General features: G+C 37.3%; 1 protein-coding gene across 1 annotated transcript in view; it reads left to right on the top strand.

The window, feature by feature from the left end:
* Window positions 1-25,413, top strand: part of KIF6 (kinesin family member 6) — a 154,490-nt gene that overhangs the window by 90,700 nt on the left and 38,377 nt on the right. The window contains exons 15-16 of the mRNA XM_083858420.1: window positions 4,198-4,300; window positions 11,729-11,784. Coding sequence (XP_083714546.1) covers window positions 4,198-4,300; window positions 11,729-11,784 — 159 coding nt within the window. The remainder of the gene's footprint in view (window positions 1-4,197; window positions 4,301-11,728; window positions 11,785-25,413) is intronic.

Here is a 25,413-nt window from a genome sequence, read left to right as displayed (position 1 = left end):
GCGGATCTTCCCAGACCAAACTGAAGAGCAATTGTAAACTTTTTTGTAGGTTTCAGGCATTAAACTTTATGAAGATCTTCTCCCTCTGAGCAATAACCCTTTTACAACAAACCAGCCAAAAAACAGAAAGTGGCCGGACTTAAGACTGGAAGTGCCCTTTCCAGACTGAGCAGTCTTTAAATTTATATGGGGGGGAAAGAAAGAGAAGACAGAAAGAAAAAAAACTACTAAAATCAAATACTTTACTGTTGTCCAGTATTTATAAATTTTGATCACTTTTACAATCTGCAGTAGGATTTATTGGTGTTAGATTCATTTAAAAATCAGAATGGTCATGTATGGTATTTGATCACTTTTAACAATAAAATAAGGTCTATATTTATCCCCTTGCATGCTCCTACCTACTCAGTGTAGTCTTTGAATAGTTCCAGTGCATATTATTTTATTTAAATATAGCATTCAGCCAAATAATTTCTCTGTTGGCAGTTGAAGACCCAGAGCCACACTATACCCTACATGTTCCTTTAAAGTTAAAGTTTATTTAACATTTGGTGTTTAGGATGGCTGTAAATAGCATTAGTGTATGTAAAAGCAGAGAATAAATTCCTAAAATCTCTAAATTAGTGAGTGACAGAATAGCATGAATAGTGTCTGCCAGGGTCTTCACTGATATGCAGGGTTCTACCTCCTATAGGCATGCAACTGAGTCCTTAAATCACTCTACTTTTTATCTTAAAAAGTAATCAGCAGTGACCAAAAGTCTTATTATGTTTTTGTTCACTGTATTTTGAATTATTACTGGGTTTGAGAGTTTAGCCCATTATAATACTACAACAACCTTTCTGTTTCTTGGTCATGTCAGATCTTGTTGCTGTAATTCAGAGCTTGGGAGACATCGCTGCTGACATACCCAAGTTCAGTGGGGCAGCTGTAATTTGCACATTTCAGCAGAGGAGCCTACTGAACCAATTTTTTTTGTTGTTTAATATGAAAGCTGAGAGCATTTACTGGGTCAAAGAACAGACTGAAATCAAACCTTCAATGAGAACATTCCTAAACATACAAATTCATGATGTGGATTGAACCTGAATTTTACCAAAAATTTCAGCTATGTGAACTTGCTATAAATGATGATGGGTTTGCTGTGAATTTCATATTGGGCATATTTGTGTTTTGGTATTCAAGCCAAGTAACACAATCTAACAGGAAAGGTATAATTAAAATTAGGTTGATACAAACTTTATCTCTTTTTTATGCAATCCTGTCAACTGGGGTTTTGTGAATGTGATTGCAAGAAAATTTTATGCATTTTCCAATGATCTGAATTATTTTTATGGTAATGACTATTCCAGGTCACATTGTAATGACTTGATGACATCTGTTTCCTGGTTCTCATCCTGCAGGATATGATGGTTCTTCCTTAGATAAGAATTTTCAAATATTTATTTTGTAACACCATGCCATGATAATTAAGAAGGAGAGGAGGAATTTTTTGGCTTTTTCAGAGTGAAAGAAATTGTTTTCTCTAGAAGTTTTAGCTGAACTATTCCACTACCCTGCCAACTACCCCTACCACATCAACCATGGAAAAGAAATAATCTTCACTACTGAGCAGAATTAAAACACAACTGCTCCATCAAGCTTTCGATGTCTCTTGCAGTCTTTCACTGTTATTAATATTGTTGACTTTCCTTATTTTCTTCATAAATGTCTCTGCTATTACCCATAAGCTGCAAAATTATTCTATAGCTGTTGTATGCTCATATTATACTGAAATACAATCTCAGCAGTCCTTTCTAAGTTTCTTTCCTTTTATACCATTTTCAGAATGGATTTGTTTATGACTTCATATGTTTCTGTATTTTCTTAAAGTGAACTGCATAAATCAGAAAATTTCTCCTTCCCAAGTGTTCTGGGGATCTATTTTTGTGTGCTTTGTTTGGCTGTACAGATTTGATGCCTTTTCAAGCTAGTGCTGGAAAATGATTATCAGGTTACCTTTAATTTTGGTTGCCTTTAATTTTGGTTGATGCATTTCTGCCAGACAGTAGCAACAATAACTGTAATAGTTTTGTTTTTTGAATTTACTTTACTGTTTTTACTTGTACTCTCAAAGGCAGCACATGGTCAGAAGAGTTAAATACTTTACACTGCAGTGCTATGTATGAGTAAGGGCAATGTCATTGTTTATATTAGGCTCAATCATGAATTTTTTCTAGGCTGTCTGCACTTAATACAAGCTTTTTTTCTGCAACAAAAGCAATTCTAGGGGGTCAATTCAGGCTACATGTTAAAATTAGTGCTAGAGATGTCATGAATGTACCATAAAATTCTGCTCGCAAAGCTGTCTGTTTTTCTACCAAGCAAGCATGAAACATGAACATTATACTCTCAGGTCATCACCACAGAAAAATATATTTTCCTGAATTCTTTTGCTTTTTTGGATCACACAACAGTAAATAGTGCACTGTATCTTTCTTTGATTTTCTTATTCAAAAAGGGTGGAGCATTTCTGCATGTTTTGCCATTCAAACATTCCTGGCGGTTCTGTTTTCAACTCATAATTTTTGAATTAGTAGCAGATGTGCTGATTCCTTCAACTGAAACAGGGGCAAAATTTTCTCTATATTTTAAAGAAATCTTTTTACACCTTTACTCATCGTTGAACCCTGAGTCATAGTTTTGTTACCAGCTTTCTCTGTAAACAGTATCTTACATCACAGAAATCTCGCTGGAGTCAATCGGAACTTATCCTGATACACGTATGATGAGGTGCACCAGAATATATTTAGAATGACTTTAAAATGCAGCTTATGGATCAGTAAGGGGTAACATCCCAGTATTGCACATCCCAGCCTGTTAAGGCATGTTTTGTCTATTTCTTGCCTCAGCTTCACTGATGCAAATGAGTATAAGATTTGGTGATGCTGATCCTGAAAACAATGTATTTTATGCTTCTGAAATGAGCAAATTGTGTTAAAGACAGTGGAAGAAACGGGAGAAACTCAGAGAAGGAGAAAAGCCTTACACCAAAATTGCAAAGCAGGTAGCCTGAAAAAGAACTGGTATATGTGCATATGTTACTGGTAATGCTGGTCCAATGGCATGAAAGATAGAAAAAACACTTGCACAGCAGAAATCCTAGGGAGTTTTATAGCTCTTGTTCAAAATGGATTTGGGGGGCTTTGATAGCTCTGGGGCAGGAAGGGAGACTTGTGGGTAGGACAAAAGAATGGCTCAAGAGGGGGAAAATCAAAAGAGAATCAAATTCCAATTTAAGGAATATCGTTTTCAAGGTTTAAGTTGCAATTTGGAGGTTGAATTAAAGGTGGAGCTATTTTGCATTCATCACAGAGTTTGAGTGTTAGAGACCTCCCCCTTTCTGCTCCTGAACTGTCTTCATTCCTGTAATTTATTTAGTGCATCCTTTCTTCTTGCTTATTTATTGGCATATATGTATCGGTGATAACACAGATTCTGGCATTAGCTCTCATTCTCCTTAAGCCTTTGAATGATTTTGTTGAATGATCTATAGATCATCTAGCAGTAAGAACTGAAAATACTACAGACTGTAATATTTTTCTACAGTGATTTTAAAGATTTGAAGACCAAATAAGTCTTGACATTCTGGTGTACAAAAGGAAAAAAAACGCAATGTTGTAAATGTAAAAAGGCACCAACCAATTGTGTCGGTAGAATTCTTGCTTTATCTAAAAGGCTATGGAAAAGCATTTAGTAATACATAATTAAAGAAGCCTGATTTTTTTGTTCCAAGAATTTTGAGAATATTTGAGGTATATTTAGGGCCCAATGTGAAACAGATGAAAGAAATACAGAAGCAAACTACATTGTGCTGTTGTGGAAATACATCTGGCTCACACTTAGGAATATTTCACATATTTTAAATTTTCAAAGTTCAGTTTTACTTATGAACATTTAAAATTATCTTGACGAATTTGTACCTCAGGAATTCAGACTTTAGAGAAGTGATGTGAAACATAAAAAATTTGTCAGATAATAGAAATCTTTTGTCAAAAATGCTTTCCAATCAGTGGAAAACTGAACTTAGTTTCCTTTTGCCTTAAGACCCCTAGGCTGACTTGCTGCATTTATCTATAAAGGATTTAAATCCGTGCAAAATCTGTATCTTTTGATGACTCTGAAGAAATTCTCTTTTTTTTTTTAATCTTGGGGCAGGAGGAAAGATGTCGCTTGGATGCCAGGAAGCTTTTGAAGTTTTCAAGCGGGACCATGCCGACAGTATAACCATTGAGGACAACAAACAGCTTCTGAAGCAGAGGCGAGTGTCACATCAAAATACAACTGGGGGAAGACATCTGAAAGTTCATCAGCAATCTGGTCAGGAACTTGTGATTTTACACCAGACATCCCAAGCTTCTGTTGAGGACTCATTACAGGCATTTCACCTTTTCTTACTTAAGACATTTCATATTCAGAAGACACTGAGTGGTGATAGAAGTCTGCATAGAAATGAAAATAACATGAGGAATCTTAGTGCATATTTCCACTCCTTTTATTCATCTTCACAGCCATGTTGAAGCAACGTGGCAATGGCATTCATGATCAAAAATTATCTAGGGGAAGTAAAATCCACGGGACTGAATCAATTACTGCAATTTCCATTGTCAAAAATGCTTTACTGGCTTCAGCATTGAATTGGATAGTATGCTAGGAGATGCTTAACATATGCATGTCTGTATGTGCATGTGTCCCTAACCTGTTTGCCAAGTGATTTTAGCTTCTCTCTGCCAGTTTTGCATTCACAAATAGAAATAATATTTTCTTCCTCCACATTTGTTGTTTATGTTGGCAAAACACTTCATATGTCTGGTGAAAATAGTGATAATGGTAAAACACTGAAAACATGAATTTTCATACAGATTTTAAACCTCACTAACTAAACCACCAACACTTGACTATGTGGATAACATTACTGGTTCAATGTCAGGTTTTCAAGTGTTAACCCTCTTAGTACTGCAAAAGAAATGCATGGCTTTGAGATTGCAGATGCCAAAAGCAAATACCTCAATCTATATTTGTAACTATTCCCCTAAAAATTGCTTAGGTGTATTTTCTTTGGTTTTTTCTGTTTGGTTGATAGGGTGTTTGTTTGTTTGATTGTGGGGTGCAGTTGTTGTGGTTTGGTTTTTGTGGAGTTTTTTTGTCCTAAGGTTTTCTCCTTCTCCAGGTTACTCCTGCTTTCTTCTGTTTTCTTGAACACAATTTTCTACTTCATAGGCATGAAAGACATTTTTTCCAGGGTCACCAAGTCTTACTTATTTCAGTAAAATTGAGGCAAGAAATGATCTCCACATTTTTTTGACTTACTCACGTTCTTGCTATTTATCACATTTCTGAACTGATTAACTTTTTGCCTGGACCTCAGCCACAGAAACACAAATAGCTAAGGTATTGGATGTATGTTAGCTTTTATCCATGTAAACTGGATGTTACAAACAACGTTGCCAAATTGATAATTAAAAACTGATTTCATTGTGCTACCAAAATCGGTCGTGGAAAGCCACAATCAAAAGACAGCGCTGAGCTGGGGATCGGTGCTGGGTGAACCTAGGAACGGACTCTATTGCTCCAGACCTCCTCCTGTTCACAAATTCGGCTTCTGCAGGGTCTATTTTATACAGTTTTTCTGACTAAGGCAGGTTTTTTTCTCATTCTTTCTGTCCCTTTTGCTCACTTAGCATATTCGTTCTTTCTGTTGTTTTGATGAAACAGTTTTCCCGGCAGGGACGAATGCTTGATTCTTTTAGGGGAATATGGTAATGGCATGCACACCCTTGATGACTCTAATTGTCTTATAGTAGATGCATATCGGGTGCTTATCATTTGGGCGTTGTCAGACCCATCTCTGGAGAAGACCCGTCTCTGATTGAAGCCACTCTTTTCTATTGCAAATCAAATTCTTCCTCTCCACTGCCATGTTTTTACAATTGCAAAACAGTCTTTTCCCTGTAGCTGCTTGTGGTTTTACAACTTTTGGGATCATTTTATATCATATATTACACTGGATATTTGATAATGCCTTTCTTATGATCAATTTATGAGATCATGCCACAGCACTGCATCATCACTGCATAAATTATTACCCTGCAGTCATTTCTGGTGTTGCTGTTCAGCAGAACAATTAATATAGTTACAACATGATAATGAGAGCAATACCGTTCTGAGCCATACTCTGCCCTTCCTCTAGTTAATCAAAATTCTATTACTAGTAATGTTATTACTATGAAGCAAATCAGTATTTCATTCTGGTTTCAGAATATATGATATTGATGAGCAGAATCTACTAAGTTTGACAGATATGCTTTCCTTAAAGGACAGAGAGATTCATACTAATGGCTTGTGTAACCCCTCTCTAATAGGCATCAGCTGATTGCTGAAATCAGTGCGAATGTGTATTTTGATACTTAGGAACAAGGCAGTTTCCCCTGCCATTTGCAGTCATTTTTAGCAAAGATGCTTATAGCTCCAAGTTTACCAAGTTCATTAGAATGGATTTGTATCAAATCCAGTCTGTAATTTGGAATGCAGCCTCTGAACTACTAGTTACACAAAAGCTCTGTTACCCAGCCAGTGTTCAAATTGCACAGGAAGAAGAGTGTGGACACCACATGTTTAAAGGTTACCATAGCTTCTCTTTATATGTAGACTTCTCTTGTTAATAATTTTGTTTATAGTTGCATAACCACTTCTGTCATACCACAAACAGTGTTTGGTTCACAAATTACTTATTTTTAGCTGTCTTGTTTTTTCCTTTGGGCAGATTTTCTTGGCTTGCTAATTATCATAGAGTCAGAGAATAGACTGAGTTGGAAGGAAACTTTTACAGTCATCTAGTCAAACCCTGCTGCAATAAGTGGGGACATCTTCAACTAGATCAAGTTGCTCAGAGCAAAGTCAAGATTGATTTTGCATGTGTCCAGGGATGGGGCATACACCATTTTCTTGGGCAATCTCTTCTAGTGTTTAACCACTCTCATTGTAAAAAATTTCTCTCTTATACCTAGTCTAAATCTACCCTAAAGCACTACCCCTTGTCCTATCACAACAGCCCCTGCTAAAATTTTGTCCCCATTTTTCTCATAATCTCCCTTTAAATATTGAAATGCTGCAGTAAAGTCATCCTGGAGCTTTCTCTTCTCCAGGCTGAAAAACTCCATTTCTCTCAGTTTGTCTTCCTAAGAGACATGTTGCAGCTCTCTGATGATTTTTGGAGCCCTCCTCTGGACCTACTCTAACAGGTCCATGTCTTTCCTGTGCTCTAGAGCTGGACACAGTGCTGTTGAATATATTCAGTGCTCATAGCTCGGTGTGCAGCTGCAATTTGAGCTCTGGTTGTCAGGAGCCCGAGGCAAGAGGCCTTGAACTGCACTAACCCTTTGATTAACAAAGGACACAGAGAGCTGTGGTTCCAGCCAAGTGGACAGACACTTGGAGACACAGTAGGAGTCAGTGCCTCAGGATGAAGAGCAGACACTTTCATGCTCTTAGACTGTGAGGGTATAAAAATCCAAGGTTTCCTTTGTTCAGGGTCCCTCCTCAGAGGCACCCCAGCTCAAGGTGTTACCCTGCTGTTGCATCGCAATTAAATTATTTTAAGGATTTAAGGATCTAGACATCTGAGTCTCTGCTATGCGAAACTTGTGGTTGAGCCAGTAAGGAAATGTTGTCTGACTGTGGTAAGTGCAGAGAGTCAAGCAGTTCACTTCTTGGTTCACTGGAGCCCCTCGCTGCAAAGGGGCTTTGGTCCTAGCTCAGGTGAGGAGACTGTAACTCATTATGGCTAAGGACAGGGTTAATTTTTTGTGGTAGCCATGAGAGGGCAGGGCCTGGAGCCATGTGGGCATAACCCAGACCCTGTTGTTATTCAGTACCATCCTATGTCATGGCCAGATGAGGGACTCTGGAGGAGAAAAAGGATGCTCTCTCATTTCAGAAAAGAGCGTTCCTTTTCCACTGGGGGAAGTGTAGCAGAGAGAGTGGTAGAGTAACGCTGGTCCCAGATGAAGGGAGCACTTTGGGTGGCATGACTGTGGTTGAGTCAAGCTCCAAACTTTCTCTTTTGTGCACTTTTGTTATGAATATTTTTGCTGCTATTATTCTTTTTCTTATTTCATTGCTCTTTCCAGTAAATTGTTCTTATCTCAAATCGCAACCTTTGCCTTTTGTGCTTTCAGTTTGAGGGGGAGCAAATGGAAGTGTGGTTTTTTTTTTTAGTGGGACTCCTAAATCGGAGAATACCATTCCTAAACCATTCTGGCCCAATCCCTACACAGAGAGCATCACTATACTCTTCCTAGGTTATCCATCTGTGCATTCCCTGCTTGTACCTTAGACAGATTTGCAGATCTCGACTCAGCCATGCTGGTCTCTTGCCTTCTTTGCTTGATTTCTTGCTCCTAGGGATTGTGAGTGTTTGCACTTCATGGAAAACATTCTAAGACTTACCAGCTTTGTTCTATACCTTTGTCCTTGGAAGTTCCTAGGAACTTCCCTAGGAAGTTTTCCAGGGGATCATATTGACTAACTCCTTGAAGAGCTGAAAGTTTACTGTCCTACATCTGGGGGCCCTAACTTTACTCTTGCACTGGCCCATATCCCTCTGGACTGTGAACTCCACCAGCACATGACCACAGCAGCCCAGGCTGCCTTGACATCTCCAGTTAGATCATTACTTTTGTGACCAGTAGGTCCAGTATCACCTCCCTCTGGTAAGACTGTCTATTACCTTGCTGAAGAAGTTATCCTCCATGCAGTCCAGGAGTCTCTTTGAATGCCTACTGCTTGCCATGCTACTTTTCCAGCAAACACTGACATATTTGAAGTCCTCCAGGTGGACAAGAGCCAGTAAGCACAATGCCTCCATTAGCTGGCATTGCAGCTTCATAAATAGGCTCCCCTTGATCAAGCATCCTGTAGTAGATGCAAACCACTCTGTTCCCTCTGTTCCCTCAGTCTCAGATTCCTACCCATCAGCTATCAGCCTGCAGATAACTTTTGTTCAGAGACAGCTCTTCACACTCAGTCCACCTCTTGGTTTAGAGACAAACCTCTCCACCCCTCCCCCTCACTTGTCTCTTCTGACAACCTGTAGCTATTGGTAGGCAAACTCAGGTTATGGGATTTGCCCCACCAAGTTTCAGAAATGGCAACTAGATCATAGTTTTCTAGCAGTGTAGTGACTTCCAGCTTCTTCTGTCTGTTGCTCACACAGCATGCATTGGTATAAAGGCACCTCAGATGTTAACCTTTCCATCTTCTTAGTACACACCTTAATTCCTTTGAAGTATTTCCTTGGCGTTACCATATTGTCTCCTATTGCCTCAGATGCCCCTGGTGCATCTCAGTAAGACATCAAGTGTGCATTGTATCATTCTTATGTTATTGAATGGTGAACTGTCTGTGACCCTACTTGAAAGTTTCACTGTGAAGGTCACAACTGTTGCTTGGGCTGTGAAATTGTTCATATAGATGTGACTATACATGGTCATCCATATAAAATATACATGTGCTTTTTCTGTAACTACTGATGTAAAAATGATCAAAAGCATTCAGCTAATTAAATCAGATACTGAAAAGCTTTTTTTGTTGTTGTTAAAAATATATATATAAAAGATCTGGTTTTGAATGAAGCTTTTCACCTACTAAGTCAAAGCTCTTCACTGGCGCAGTAGCTTATACTGTAACACAGAAATATCTCTGAATTTAAAAAGTGGGAAAACTGATATAGTCAAAGAATTCAATGAAGAAAAATTGATTCAGTTTGCCTTCAAGTTGCTTATGGGAAGTGCCTTTGTAAGATAGAAAGTGTAATCTTCTACAGTGTTACAGCAATTCTTTTTAATTTTTCTTAGATACAATAATAACTGCTTCCCTACTTAAAAGAAACCATCCTGTGTTTATACCCAGATAGTATCAGATTTCTGCAATGTGGACTTTCTATACTTGACTTCCAGAGAACTTAATAATATCCTATTTCTTAATGCGATCATGTTCTCTTAAGATTGTTCCTCTGAGGAGGAGAAAAACGCATCCCATTCTCTGATGAAATATGCTACCAAGCAATCTTTCCAGTTGTGCCACTCCAACATAATATTGCATAGTGCACAAAGCTTTTAAATCTCATCTTAGTCAATATTTCCAGCAGTAAAATTCTACTGAGCTTACAGATGTGATGTAGATCTAGTATCCTTTTTGTTGTTCTCCATTTTTTTTCCATTTTCTTCTTTCCTTGCTTTCTGTTTTTTAGCTGGTTAACAGTGAACTTGTTTTTTCAGTACCTATGGGTAATTTCATGGAAAGGATGAGTTCCATTTGGGTCACTTGTTGTTGTAATTTCTAATAATTAAAAACAAGTGAATATTCATTTAATTCACTGAATGTCTCTCTCATTAGACAGCCTCTGAGTTTGTCTTGGTTTACATAATGAGTTAGAGATTTCTTTTCCAAGATGTTTATACTTTAATTACTGGCATTTGTATTCAAAGACTGAAATCTTTGCCAAAATGCTTTTTCCACTAAAATTAGTGGCTAAATTCACTCTGGGGTTTCATATGGAGTATTTATCTTGTAGGTAATAGAAGCCATGATTTGGCAATTTCAGCCTTTCTGTTGAGTGGTTTCCATGTAAGATATACATGAAGTTTTTTCAGCTAACAATATAATTGTTCGCTCATCACTATTCATAGCAATATCACCTTAAAGCTAGATAATGACACCTTTTTTTTATTAAAAAACTATTGGAAATAATTTTTCCCCATTTAATATTAGAATCAAGTCTTATGTATTTACCTGACTAAATTTGTTTTACTAGGATTTATAGTCACACATGGAATCTGTTGAAATGTCATACATTAATGCCAAATTTCAGTTTTTGTTATTGTGCTGGTTTATAAACTATGGTGTTTGAAAAACAGATGCTCGACCTATTCAACTACTGGCAGTAAACTAGGAATAAAGGCTGGATAAATAGCTGACTTCAACTTTTCCAGATAAATCTCTCTGTGAACATGAATCAGAGTCAATAGCCAACAGGAGATTTGTCTCAGATTTTATAAGTAATAAGTAATTGATGGACTTACTATGGGACCTGAGGGAAAGAAGGAGAGAGGTACTTCAGAGCTTCTTCCCTTTGATATTGATGCAATCCTTAAAGCCTGCTCAGGGCTCTAAGTCAACCCCAGTAGAAAAAGCTTTTCTAAAGTCTAACAGAAGCTTCAATGGCTTCCACCTTTTTATGTAAGAAAGAGTAAGTGCTCAGGAACCCCCCAGCTTCAGCCATTTAGCCTTTTGGAATTCAGCCTTGAAAGCAAATGTTTGTGAGTAGTTACCAGCTTAGGCATTTGAAATTCTAATTTGTTCCAGTCTTATGAAGAAATGGACTAATTGAGAAGGGGGAATTTTTCGCATCCCACCTGTGTAGGGAGAGGCCATATTTGTTTACTCTGTTTTGACGTTTTTTGAGTTAGACAGAAGTACAATTTGTGGATTTCTTCAGTTACTTTGTCTAGATAGACTCCTCTAGATGGTTTCTCTTAGACCAGACAATCTCTCCTAATGGAAAATTGTTTCCAATTAGTTCTACTTACAAAAAAAAGTAGTATTGAGTAATTCTGTATTTTATTGTGGTAAACTTCTGTAACTAGTTGTTCTTTAGAATAATTCTGTATCATTATGCTTGCATTGACAGATTTGATGAAGCTAAATGCCTTGGAGAGAAATTAAATGAAATGAGAAATAAAATAAGTGAGTATATTTTAACTTCATTTTACCTTTTAGCTGATGAAATCACAGAATTCAAATATATGGGAGGAGATTCTAGTTTTTTGAAGAAAAATGTCAATACATAGCTAAGACTTCCAATAAGATGAACAGTAAGCTGATGATAGCAGTAATAATTTTATATACAAATTTTGATTATTTCAAATACTATAATGTGAAATCTAGCTCCCTTCTTTATTTGACAGGATGTCTGAAATTTATCAAAAAGAGAAGTTAAAGTATTAGCATGGGAGTTTTAAATTTTATTTTGGAATAAAAGGATCCAAAACCATAATTTGAAAATTTCATATCTATGGATTAAGGATTGTATTTATCCATAAATATATATGACTTCTGATAAAAGATTACCACTCTACAATTTGTACAGATTAATTAAAGCAATTTTGAGGAGTGCCTCAGTTTGGTGGGGAGTTTCATCATTTTTTCCTTTAAGGCCCCAACAGCATATGTTTGGTGTCCAGTTTCAGATTGTTCAATGTCAAAAATCACCCACAGATATATTCAACCACAAGGCAAGTCTTATATGATCCTCCTAGAAGTCTTTGATATGTTCCTAGTTGATTCTGGAGTTCTCTTGATTCCAAACCCAGAGACTATCCAGGATTTCTGTCAGATGTTAAACAGTTTTTTCTGTCCCTGAAGTTCTTTGAGATCAGGTCCTTGTCCTCCATTTTGCACACATTGAGGTGAGCCATGTCTCTTCAGCCTTTCAGATACAGACTGTGAGAGACTAGATTGAAAGGTAATCTGGCATCCAGGGCAAGTGATGTAGATCTTGCTCTTATTTTCTACCTCCTCCTTCTTTTGGGTGGCACCAAAATAGATGTGGACAATGAAGTCATTATCATCACTTCATGTCTTAGAACAGCAGTTGACTTCTGGGAAAGGACCAATATCTCACAACACAGCTGCCAAGTGCTCTGTACTTACACCATAGCCATGATTATATTCTCTGCGGTCATGAATGATAACTACTGCCAGATTCCCCTCCCAATCACCTTTGGGTACACCACAAGTCCCTCAGAGATATTATGCAGTATATTTAAATTATGCCAGGTATGCAGAAAGCCTCAGCCATGTTGGCAATGTGTTTTCAAACCACAGCACAACTGGTTTTTGGAATAGATCCAGAAGCAGAGACACCAGGTGCTGAGCCCTGCTGCAGAAGTTTTCTGAACACTTGGTTATTTCTGTAAGACCTAACACTGGAATTCCTTCAGTAGGTTAATTTTCCTCTGTCAAGCTGGCCACGACATAAATGCCAGTACAGAACCTGTGCATGGATATTCATAGATTGACCCATGCAAGAAGAATTTCAATATCTACCTTGCAGCTATGGGTCTCTGTAGTATCCATATAACTCACTTAACTCCTGCCAAGTAAGCTTTTTACTGTGGCAAACTTGGAGAAGCAAGTTGAACATGCTGTGGAGGACTCATTTCCTCTGCTGCCATCTTGAAGTCCATGTTGTTCTGCATTCCTTCTCTCTCTTAGATTTGCTCAACTATGTTATACTCAAGAAATTCCTTAGCCTAAATAAGGTGTAGCCAAAAGTCAGCCCTGTCAACCTTCTTTCTCTTATGGAAGTTGAAATGAATTTTAGAGCAGGAACACTGAACACCAGCAATGAGCAGCGACACACAAGCACGTCTTTCTCAGTACCTGGGTTTGCAACTGTGCTGCTTGAAGACAGGAGCCTAGCAGCCACCCCAAATGCACTTCTACTTGGGAAAGAACAAATGTTTGGACAGTATGGAAGACAGTAAAAGATACAGTGGGACACAAGCCAGTCCTGAAGGTACCACTTGCAGTGTCATGCTAAGACAAGGCTTGTGTGATCTTTTAAGTCCCTTGAAATTTCAGTCTCTCAGAAATAACATAACAATGCAATGTAGACATCATCTCTCAAGACTGTTTCCGTGGATTGCTGCAAAATCTAGAAGAAACCCTTGGTTTGGACTGAATTGCTGTGGGTTTTTCCTCAGTAAGTTAGGCAAAACTTCTGATAGCTATAGTGCAGTAGAGTGTGGATTTAGTTGCAGTTAAAAACATCTGTTTAAAACTTGCTTTCAGTTAAGTTCTTCAGTGTTAAGATTGAAACAATGAAGTATATCTGGGAAACATGAGTGATACAACAACAGCATATGTAAACTGAAAACCAAACTGATCCCTTGAATAAAGCAAGCAGCTGTGTAACAAATCAGTAGTGTTGCACTGAACTTGACAATGCTTGCATGCCTCCTGTAGGAAATTGTAATAGGTTGTGGACCACATGAATGTTGAAAATTTCCTTTGAGAATCAAGCTAGAAATGTCCCCAAAGTTCGAAGAAAAATAGCACAAAGCACATTTTGGTCTTGTTTTGGTATATAAATAGGTACAAGTAAAGTGTTTTCAAATTAAAAATTCGTTTCCATACTCTTTTTTTTTTTTTTTTATTTTGGTAGTAAAGTGTGAAAATAGTATTTTCATTGAGTTTTTACTCTAGTTCTACTGTATAAGCAAGAAACTCTATCCATGTTATATATCCATGTATCCATTTATAGCTATCTGCATCCTGATCGATGCAGATTATGCAGATGTAACTACTTTGTGGATGGTTTTAAACACTGATGTCTGAGGCTTAAAAGTGATCATACTGTAAATCCTTTCTTCAATTCTTTCTGTGTAACACTCTGCAGCACATGAAAATTAGCACTCTGGTGAATACAAATATTACATTTTATTCATCTGTCCTTTACTCCTGTCCAGCTTTGTTTAGAACATATTAGTTAATGTATCTACCTATAAGCACCTCGTAAGAAGTATTAAAATTTTGTACCCAGCTCAGCTTAGTCAATTCAATTACACTACCTTATACAGTTTAACATCCTGGAGCATTTTTTTTTCAGTTAAGTCTGTTTCATCATAGCAGTCATACTCAGAAGATCATTAAAGATGCTAAGTAAGTTTACTAACCTGCCAAATTTTTACTTGAATTGTGGTATGAGAAATAAGAGTCATCTGTGGCCTGCAACTGGATCTTTAATTTACTTTTATTGTTGTTTTGGTTTCTTTAAGCATTCCTGGCTGCCTTGTTGTGCACAATCAAGAACAGATTCCATCAATATCAGTTTCCATTATTTCTAAGTTACTCTTAATAGTATAAAACTATGTACCACAGAGGCCATAATAATCCATTTCATGCAGTCTGATTATATTTTGAGATACTGACAGCAGCATCTGGCTGTAACTTTTATGTCATAAATACCCTTTCATTCTGACTTTGGAAGTATTAGTGTTTTGCAGTGAAAAGTATGCACAACACTCCAACCCCTTCTCAATTACACTAGCATTTCAAAAACATCAGGAAATTAGGGCTGTAAAAATAAATTTGCAGTAGGATTTTCTTGGTAAGCCTTTGTAGATGTTACTGCTTGCACAAAAAGATTAAGGAAAATCATGTCTAGATGTAAGATGGATTTCAAGTGTGGAATACCTATAATATCAGAAATGAGGTATTGTGACCAGCATGCCTCTTTGCTACTGTACCACTTAGTCCTGGATTCTGTCTCCTTTTATGTTTAATAGCAGTAGCGAGATTTTTATTTTTTTTAATGAGAAATTTCTTAGATTTGTCATTATGTTTACTTTTCACAATGACCTCCTAGAAGTAAGAGGATGAATTTTTTGAGGATGAAAATTGTCTTTTTCTGATACTTGGGGAAAAAAAAAAGAAGAAGAAAAAGAGGGAAGTGTTTTTAAGTTAGGGTCATTTTAGTGATGCAGTTTCCTGCATTATCACACTAAACTCTGTATAGGCACAAATAAAGGAGCAGAGGGCTTTGGTGCAAGCATTGAAGGGCAATTCTTTTTGCAAGTCAATATTGCATAAATAAACCATAAAAGAGCAGTGAAATGGTATAGATTTTGAACATGTAGAGATGTCTGGATTTGTTTGAGTGAACTATTCAGAATTGTTTACATATGACTGGAGAATGTACCCAAGGACTGGGCTTTAAAAGACGAATACAAAAAACCAACATGAGTGAAACTGGAAAAAAATAACTGAGAGGCCAGGAAATAATGAGAACTCTGTAACCAGCGTAGGAGAAGTGGAAAGTGGGCCAGCACAGACACAAAGTACATTTTTGCCTTTCTAGTCCAACATTAAGAACTTTCAAAGTGTATATTTTGCTAGTTAAAAAAAAAAGAGGTTTTTTTTCTTGGGAAAAAAGTGCTGTGTGACTGCATGTGTTTTGTATTGTATAATTTTCAGAGAGTTAGGGTCTCTAACAAGAACTGTAGATCCTTTTGGTATTACTGAAGAAGACAGTGAAGGAAATTTGAAGCCTAAGATTTTATTTCATAGTGAAGAAAATTTCCTATTGCAAAAATTTGAGTGATTGTGCCTAGCACAGTGTGGTGAGTCAAGCTCAGCTGACTATCTAGCAGCTCTCTCACATCCCTTTCTCAAAAGAACTGGGGGGAAAAGTAGGAAGAAAAAGGTTGTGGGTTGAGATAAAGAGGAGAACATGACTTACCAACTAATAAGTGAAAAGGCTGAAGTCGGAGAAAATTAGTTTAATTTATTGACAATTAAAATAGAGCTGTATGTTGAGAAGCAAAGACAAAACCTCTGAAATAAAAATTCATCCCCTTATCAGGGCTAGCAGGAGGGTTTTTTTTCTAGGATGCTGTTATCAACAAGGTGGTTTTACACTATTATTGCAAACATTCCATGTCAAAATACTCTGACAGTAAGGATTATTCTACATCTGAACAAACTGTAAAGCATTAAATAACCAAAAAGGACCCAACTGCTACTGCATTAATCAAAGAGTGTGTTGAGGGAATTACAACTTCTATTTTCAGTGTAAATTAAACTGACATATTCATTCAGAATTTCACCACTAAAAAAAATTTCCTATATGCAAGAATGAGCTGTGCGTTAGAAGCATTTAAGAGTAGTAAAGATTTCCAGTTCACTCCTATAAATGTCTGACTATTTGGGGTTATTTTTACCCCTGTTAGATGTAGTTTTTTCCTAGAGGGAAAAAAAGCATACTAAATGGTATTTAATGCCTAGAGGGAAGCAGCTGTTGTTTTTAGTCTGTCCAGAAATCAGCTAACGTTATGATCTGATTGAAGCTGGGAGAGGAAGGGCAAACTCATGTGGGAGTAATAACTGTGTGAGGAAACAGGCACTCTCGGAATGAAAAAGGGTAGGTGGGTGGATTATGTGCACATGATGTTGATGGTGCATCTATACCCACAGGAATGCTGAGCTGTTGCACTGCTCTGCCTCATTTCAGGCTTTGATTTTTGTGCACAAGATCATAGAATACCAAAGCAAATTATAGTCTTAAGTGACGGCAGGTTCTAGTATTGCAAACCAAGGTTATTGAAGAGCCCTCATTTAATTTGCTTGCAAATTATTCAAGTAATGTTCATATGTATCACAGTTAATGGCATGCTAAACTGAAATGGTGAGGATGGACGAGAGCTAGGGCAAGATATGTCAGTGCTCAAAGATACTATTTATTCTGATTCACTAACCTGTATGTCCCACTGCTATCTCTGTGAATGCACAGTACATATTAAACCTACTCCAAACCCTAATTAATATAAACCCTGAATTTTTATTCACCTTCTTCTCTTTGTGCAAGATTCTATGTATGTGTACATAAAAAAATCAATCTTGTTACTGTCACACTTCTTCCCAATGTGGATGAGCCAAGCAGACCTACATTAAATTCCAAAGAATGTTTCATGCAAGGATTTTCTTTACACCTAGACAACTTTATGAAGGGAACAGATAGCAGCATTTTTGCAGGTAAGTCGAAGTTTTTTTTATGCAGAGATGGTCTGAGAGCACTCTATTGCCTGTGGTGTACATCTACGTTGTTGTAGCTTCGCATGAAGGCAATAAGTTACTTGGAAAAATAAGGATCAGCTAGTTAAGAACTAGAATCCCAAGGCTGATATTAGGAATGCTACACATATTTTAAGGCATGATTATATGAGCTGAAAGAATTGAGGGATGTCATGCATGAGCAAATAGCATGTTTAAAACATTTGCTGAAGAAGTATCTGTACTTTGGAAGGATGGATTTTCTCTCTTAAAGAAAAGTTCCATGCTTTACATGGAACCTAGATTAAATGAAAGAGCTGTGATGATTTGCTATATGAAAAGAAAACCCATCAAAATCTATGCACTGCTTTCTTGAAGCTCAAAATTATTGGTAGTATTATCTATTTCTTTACAGTAATCTAAATGTTCCGAGTTACAGACATTAGCTTAACTGGACATTGTTTCAGCCATGAATGAAGTGAGGCTACAATAAGAGAGAAATTACTGTGCTTTGAAATGCATTCCATTCTTTAGTGTAATATTCTGAAATACTTATTCTTTTTTGAAAATAAACATTGTGACTTCCTAGTTGCTGATTTAATTCACTGTTCTAGTGTAATTCCAGAAACTATCAAGTACTTACGAAAACTTACATGTGCTCAGCAAATTTTACTGGAAATGACTAGTGTAGAAGAAGAATGGCAAGATTTGGTTTAAAAAGGGATTTAGAAACTTCAAGAAGAAAGGTTACATTCCACAAAAAATATGGTTCAAATGAGACCCAAGCAACTCATAAATGAATTAATTCTGTATGCAGATTTAATGAGCAGATAACTCAATAATGTCATTCCACAGCATTTCATTCTTCAGGTAGTTTGTATTCTCAGCAGAGACCTTTAAAATCCCTGGAACTTGAAATCTTGAAATCCTCACTAAGGAAAAACTCTAGCTGAGGTCAGTTTGAGTTCTACTTGTATATGGATTGAAAAGAAGATTCTGAAAAGATTTCCACGTTTATCTTTATTACTGTTTTAGTTGATCAAGGGCAACAAGCATTAGCTATAGATTCATGAAATCATTGAATGGTTTAGGTTGGAAAAGACCTTAGAGCTCATCCAGTTCCATCCCTCTTGCCATGGGCAGGGTCACCTTCCACTTGAACAGGTTGCTCTGAGCCCTATCCCACCCAGTGCAAATGTGCACTCAGTGGACAACATGATGTGCAGCTCATCCAGCACATTCTCTATCGGATGTGCTGTGTGTGCCTTCTCCAAAGCCTGTTCTGTGTCAGGCTGTATGCTTGCTGCGTGTACCGTGATTTGTGTGTCCAACATCCCTAGCTGACTGAAACTGTAGTTTATCATGAGAAATAGGAGATTTGACAAGAATACATCAATGTAGACTTCAAGCTCTCAGAGCAAAAAAGCCTGCCTGCTGCTTCACCACTTCTGTCCTGCACTGAGATATATAGAAAATTAAAGCCTCAATACACATAGTTTCCACTGATTTCTTTTCTCCTGGAATGCTGCCTGTGTGTTGCAGATGTCCTCTGTCACTTAACAGAGTCAGTCTTGGTATCAGGACACAAGCTGTATCAGAAAACAGAAAACAAACATTATTTCTTCCATACTTCATCTCAGGTGTGGAACTATGCTTCTCAGGTGTGTTAACCACATTGTTTATTCCTGAGAGATGTTGCTTATGCCTAACATAGCAAAACATAGTAGGTCTGCAAAACCTGCAGCCATCTGTGAGAAAAATAGAAGAGAAAACAGGCCATGGGGACAAACAGTCCCCCAGATGTAATTTCCCAGCTGGGATGTTATTCAACGTGGCCCAGTGCCTAGAAGCCCCAGTCTGTTTCTGATCTGCAGGTCAGTTTCAAAGTACTTTTGTAATAAATGAGGCATGTTTATGTGTCCACCAAAAATAGCAGTAGCTGTTAAAGCTGAAGCCATTCAGCATGGCTGACACAATCTTCAGATTCTTTCTCCTTAATTTCTTGGCCCAATTGTTTGGCAACTTAATGCTGAAAAAATAAAGTTCCTATGTGTGTTTGTTTTGGATAAATATCTAAGCATCATGCCATTATGACAGCAGTTTTTGAGTCTATTTTTTAAAATGTTACATTTTGATTTTTGGAAGCAAGGAATTGAAAACACAGAAAAACAGCTGAGTTTCTAAAGATATTATTTTCATGGCTACTTTGTCATCATCTGCCATTTCTTCTTTGTTAGAAATACAATTTACTTTGCTTTGCACGATGCTACATCTTATTTTTCTGTTTGGTTACAAATCCTTCAGTTTTAATATATTTTCTTCTTTCCATGATGAAATATACCTTACTTTAACCTGATTCTGTTCAGGTTCTTTTTCTAGCACTTCAGGCATGCTTTCTATGGCCTAGTTAACCAGGGATCTGTAGAGCATAATCTAAAATGGTGTGGTCTTTCACGGTGTCTTCTGGAAGGTCTCTCTCAAGGTGCTTTAAGGCAGGTGTCATGACTTTCACACAGGTCTGGCAGGTAATTACTGCATGGTAGCTGTTTACTATCCTCTTGGGCCAGACTCAATGCTGTGATGCATATTTCCACAACCTATTTTCTTGTCCTTTGAGCAGAGAGTTGGATCATAATATAAAGCAGAGTGATGGGAATGTATTTTTCTTTCTTGCTAGCACTTCAGTGAAAGGTTCATGTTAATGATTTTTTTTGTTTGTTTACTTCTTCACAGTGTTCATAGTGAGAGTAATCAATTAACTACTTTGTTTGTAATCAACAGATCATATTTTGATTCACATGAAATTTTTTGGGGGAATCTCAAAAGTCTCTGCCATGTGAGCAAGGCTTAAATTGCCTTGAAGTAGTTATGTTTGGTGAGTATAAGCTAAACGACCTATGACTAGGTAATTTATCAAATAATAATACTTTCAGCTGAATGAAGAATCTCCAGAAGGCTAATACTAAGATGTGCAAATACAGAGGGAAACAAGACAAAACCATAAATTCTATTAAAAAGCTTGTAAAGTGTAATTATCCCTTTCTGAAAACAGTAGAGAAAGTCTGTCTTTGTTATACTATGGCAGGCATTGTACATGTTATAGGTCCAAACCCTTGGCAGAGCAGGAAAAATCAGCATTTTCCAAGGCTGAGGATCAAAACATGAGGGAGGTACCAAAAAGAAAGATGTGAGGGAGCAATGTTGGGGCAGTGCCATGCTCCTTCTGGCATGCCTATTGTAGTTGCAGTGTCCCTGGAGCTCTGATTTTTGTGGCTTTTTCAAGCCACAGCGGAGCAGAAAAATCAGAATTTTTCAAGGTGAATTCCCATTCTGTGGGTGGTGCCAAGGTGTGAAGGGAGCAATGTTGGGGTTGACTTGCCTTTTCTAGTTGCAGTGTCCACGAACTTGAAGGCTCTGTGGTTTTCTCAACACTAACTCTTAAGCATAAGCCTAACCCTAAGTGGATGAGCAAAAGCAGCTTCTTGCCTAGGTGCCCAGGACATAAATTGTGCCAAGAAGAAAGGTGTTGAGGGAGCACTCTTTGGGAAATGGGGTCTTCCTTTTTCTTAATACAATGCTCTGAAACCTACCAAAATGATACCCACTAAAACCTAAGGGAACAAAGTCAAAAGAAGAAACAGGAGACAAAATTCAGGAAAAGAAATGGAAAAAAAAATGTAAAACAAAGAGAAAGCAATAAAATGGCATGGGGGTGACATAAGGGGCAGAGAAATAGACCAAACCCTGCCGAATTGATCCTCATTGAAATCACAAGAATTCTTCATTTCAGGAAAGGAAATGAAATCTTGAAAATAGAAAAGAAAGTATTGCAAACATGCTGGAGATATGATCCAATAAAATGCAAAGAAAAAAAAGAAAATTTGGAAATGGAGTGACTACAAGAAAAAGGATAGGGATGAAATTAAGTGCAGTGAAAAGGACCAAAACTTGCCAAAATTAACCATACTGAAAACCCAAAATTAGGAAACGAAGTCAAAGGAAAAGACAGAAGAGAAGGATGAAATGAAAACGCCTAATGGGAAAAAACAATTCACCAAATGTAAAGCAATAAAAAAGCTTGGGATGCCATGAAGTACAGGGAAATGAATAAAACCTTGCTATTAATTGCTCATTAAAAATGCAAGATTTAATTTCCTTTCCCTTCATCAGGAACATTTTCTTTCAGGAAAAGAAATCAATTTCTTCATGGTCCTTTCGTTTGACATCATTCCCTGATTTTGGGATTTTAGTAAGGTTAGTTTAGGCAAGTTTTTCTCTTTTTCACTGCACTTCATGCATCCCTTGCCATTTGATTGTCTTCCCTTTGGCAAAGATTTTTTTATTTTTTTTTAAATTAGGTATGTCATTTCATCAATATCACCTCCTGTATTTTGTTTGGGTTTGTTTCCTGATTTTGGGATTTCAGTATGGTTAATTTTGGCATATTTTAGTCCTTTTCACTGCACTTCATTTCGTCTCTATCCATTTTCTTGTAGTCACTCCATTTCCAAATTTTCTTCTTTTTTTTCAATTGCATTTTATTTGATTGTATCTCCTTTCCAGAGTGTTTGTAACACTTTCTTTTCTGTTTTCAAGATTTCAATTTCCTTTCAGAAAAGGAAATGAAATCTTGCAATTTCAATGAGGATCAATTTGGCTAGCTTTGATCTATTTCCTTGCACTTCATAGTATCCTATACCATTTGATCATTTTCCCTTTGGTGAAGAGTTTTGGTTTTTTTCATTAGGCATTTCATCCTTTCCTTCTCCTGTCTTTTTGTTTGGTTTCATTACCTCATTTTGGTATTTCACTTAGAATTACTTCAGCAAGTTTTGGTCCTTTTCAGTGTACCTCATTTCATCCCAATCCATTTTCTTGTAGTCACTCCATTTCCAAATTTTTTTTCTTTTTTCAGTTGCATTTCATTTGATCATATCTCCTTTCCAGAGAGTTTGTAATTTTTCCTGCTGAAATTAACATTTCTTTAATGACAAAATCTGGTCATTAAATCAAACTATAAGACAGAAGAAGATTTTTTTTAAAAAAAACATGCTTGATGAAAAAAAAAAACTTCACCAAAGGGAAAACAATCAAATGGCATGGGATGCCATGAAGCACAGGGAAATGGACCAGAGCTTGCTGAATTGATTCTCATTGAAATTGCAAGATTTCATTTCTTTTCCAGAAAGGAAGAATTTCCTTTCCTGAAAGGACTTGAAATAATGAAAACACAGAAGAAATTGTAACCAACGCTGTGGAAAGGAGATATGATGAAAGGCATTTTGTTTTTTTTCAAGCTTTACCCTAATTTTGGCAGAAAAAACGAGCATTTCCATAGACACAGATACCCAGCACATATGTATTTTCATGAGGTGAAGTGTGGAGGAAGAAATTTTGGGGTAGTGCCATGCTCCCCTTGGCATGCCTTTTCCTGTGCGGTGTCTCTGATCTCTGGACTTTTAATTTTTCTCTACCTTATCCCTAAGCACAACCCTAACCCTAAGGAGAACAGTAAAATGGGGCTTATTGTGAGGCTGAGATGTCCAGCACGTGGGTGGTGCAGGCTCTCTCCCATCAGAGCTACACCGAGGTTTATGGCAGCTGTGACAGAGCTGCCTGTTCTGCTGCTGCTGCAACATGGTCATGCTTTGGCCATTTTCAGAGAAGAGAGAGAAGGACACATTTCATTGCTCTATCTTCGTCATTGCTCTATCTTCTTCATTGCTTTGCTAGTGTGGGATTTTTTATCAGATCTGGTAGAAATGAGACTAGCAATAGAACCAGGCAGTTCTAGTAGCTTTGTTGCAGTTTTTTTCTTTATTCTGCTTCTCCTTATAAGAAGAGGATACTATCTTTGGTAATACAGTCTTTGCAGCAGCACTCAGCAGACTTATTTCAGAAAGTAGAAGTCTTTTGGCTTCAGGGGGCAATGCATATGTTAATGGAAATGCTAAATATTGTCCATTGTTTCAGAGTTGCATATGTTTGTTTTTACTTTCAAACAATAGGCAATGCCTTAGGGTTAGAGTGCATATGCTGAATGGGTCCCCAGAATGAGAAAACATGATTTGTCAAATGACTTATTCAGAAAATACCAAACTGAATGAACTCATTTGAACAGCTCTATTATGCTCCCCTGGTGTGCTATTCTTTAAACAGAAGAACCTTATTAGTGTAACAGTCACCCCAGGCCCAAGATGTTAATGTTTTCTTTGGCTCTGAGTTGGAATGTACGTATGTAGGAAACATTTTCATTTTCTAATTATTACAAATGATGTTCTGTTCTTTACAAACAGAACTATTTTCAGGGGGGAAAGTTATTCTCAGGAAGAAATCAAGTAAACATTTTTTACTTAAGGTTTCACTAGAATAACTAAAACAAATTGAGCAGGCTCATTGGATTTAATAAAGCCATGATTATAAACTTGGAAAAATAGTAACAGATTTTCTGCCTGTAAGCTGTCTTTTGACTGAAAATAGATAGTCATTGCTAGATTGCTACACTACATTTTGCTGTTTTATTAGGCTATGGTATGTTCTTATGTCAGTCTATGAAATTTGCTCTTTTAAAGAAAAAATGCTAGGTGATAATTGATGCTATATTATGAGGTGTGTGTTAAATCCTACAATCTTTTGTACACCAAGTTTTTCTTGATCATAGAATCACAGAATATACTGACTTGGAAGGGTCCAATCAGGATTATTGAGTCCAGCTCCTGGCCCTGCCCAGGACAACCCCAGGAGTGACACCATGTGCCTGAGAGCATTGTCTAAATATTTCTTACATCTGTGAGGTTTGATGCTGTGACCACTTACCTGGGGAGCCTGTTCCAGTGCCCAACCACCCTCTGGCTGAAGAACCTTTTCCTGACACCCAACCTAAACCTTTCCCAATGCTGTGCTCGATGCTCCCAGGACATGCTTAGCCCTCCTGGATGCCAGAGCACTGCTGATTCATGTTCAAGTTACCATAGACCAAGTCCCTTTCTGGAGCACTGCTATTCAGCCTCTCATTCCCTACTATATACAGACAACCAGGTTTGCCCCATTCCAGGTGCAGAATCCAGCACTTTCCCTTGTTTAACTTCATCTAGTGGGTGATTGCCCATCTCTCTAATTTGTCAAGGTCTCTCTGTAGGGCCTCTCTGCTCTCAAGAGAGTCAACAGCTAATCCCAATTTAGTGTGATCAGTAAACTTAGTATTCCCTCAAGTCCTGCATCGAAGTCATGTATGTCTTTATTGGCTGGCCAGAGATTTTAACAGTGAAAAACCAAACCTTCAAATTTCAGAGAAGTAGACCTCAGCTTATTCAGGGTAGTATTGTTCAAGAGTGATATTCCTTTCTGAGCACAGAAATAGAAATTTGTTTTTCATAGTATCTCGTGGTTCATTTATGCATCTAGACAGCATTCATGCAGACTTGTAGCATAGACATACATACACATAATAAAAGACAATAGCTGCTTTTTTCTAATCAAACTTGTTCCTAAATCATGTGTCACTACAGCTGGTTGTGAATGTTGCAGAAGGAATGCAATCAACTGCAAATAACTGTAATATGAAGATTTTATCATGCACTTCATTTAAGGCTGAGGAAAAATGTCTGTTCTGAGCTGATTACATCATTAGATCGGTTATATATAATCAGATTGCGTTTTAAACGGCTGAGCAATTCGAGAAGCAGACTTAGGCTTATCCTCAACAGTGGATATATGCTGTATCTTCACAGGAAGCTATTTCAGATTTTACTGAGTTGCTAG

The sequence above is a fragment of the Zosterops lateralis genome (assembly GCF_965231275.1).
Source record: "Zosterops lateralis genome assembly, chromosome: 3".
Classification (NCBI taxonomy): Eukaryota; Metazoa; Chordata; class Aves; order Passeriformes; family Zosteropidae; genus Zosterops; species Zosterops lateralis.
The sequence above is the reverse complement of the archived record's forward strand: the minus strand, read 5'-3'. Positions and strand labels throughout refer to the sequence as shown.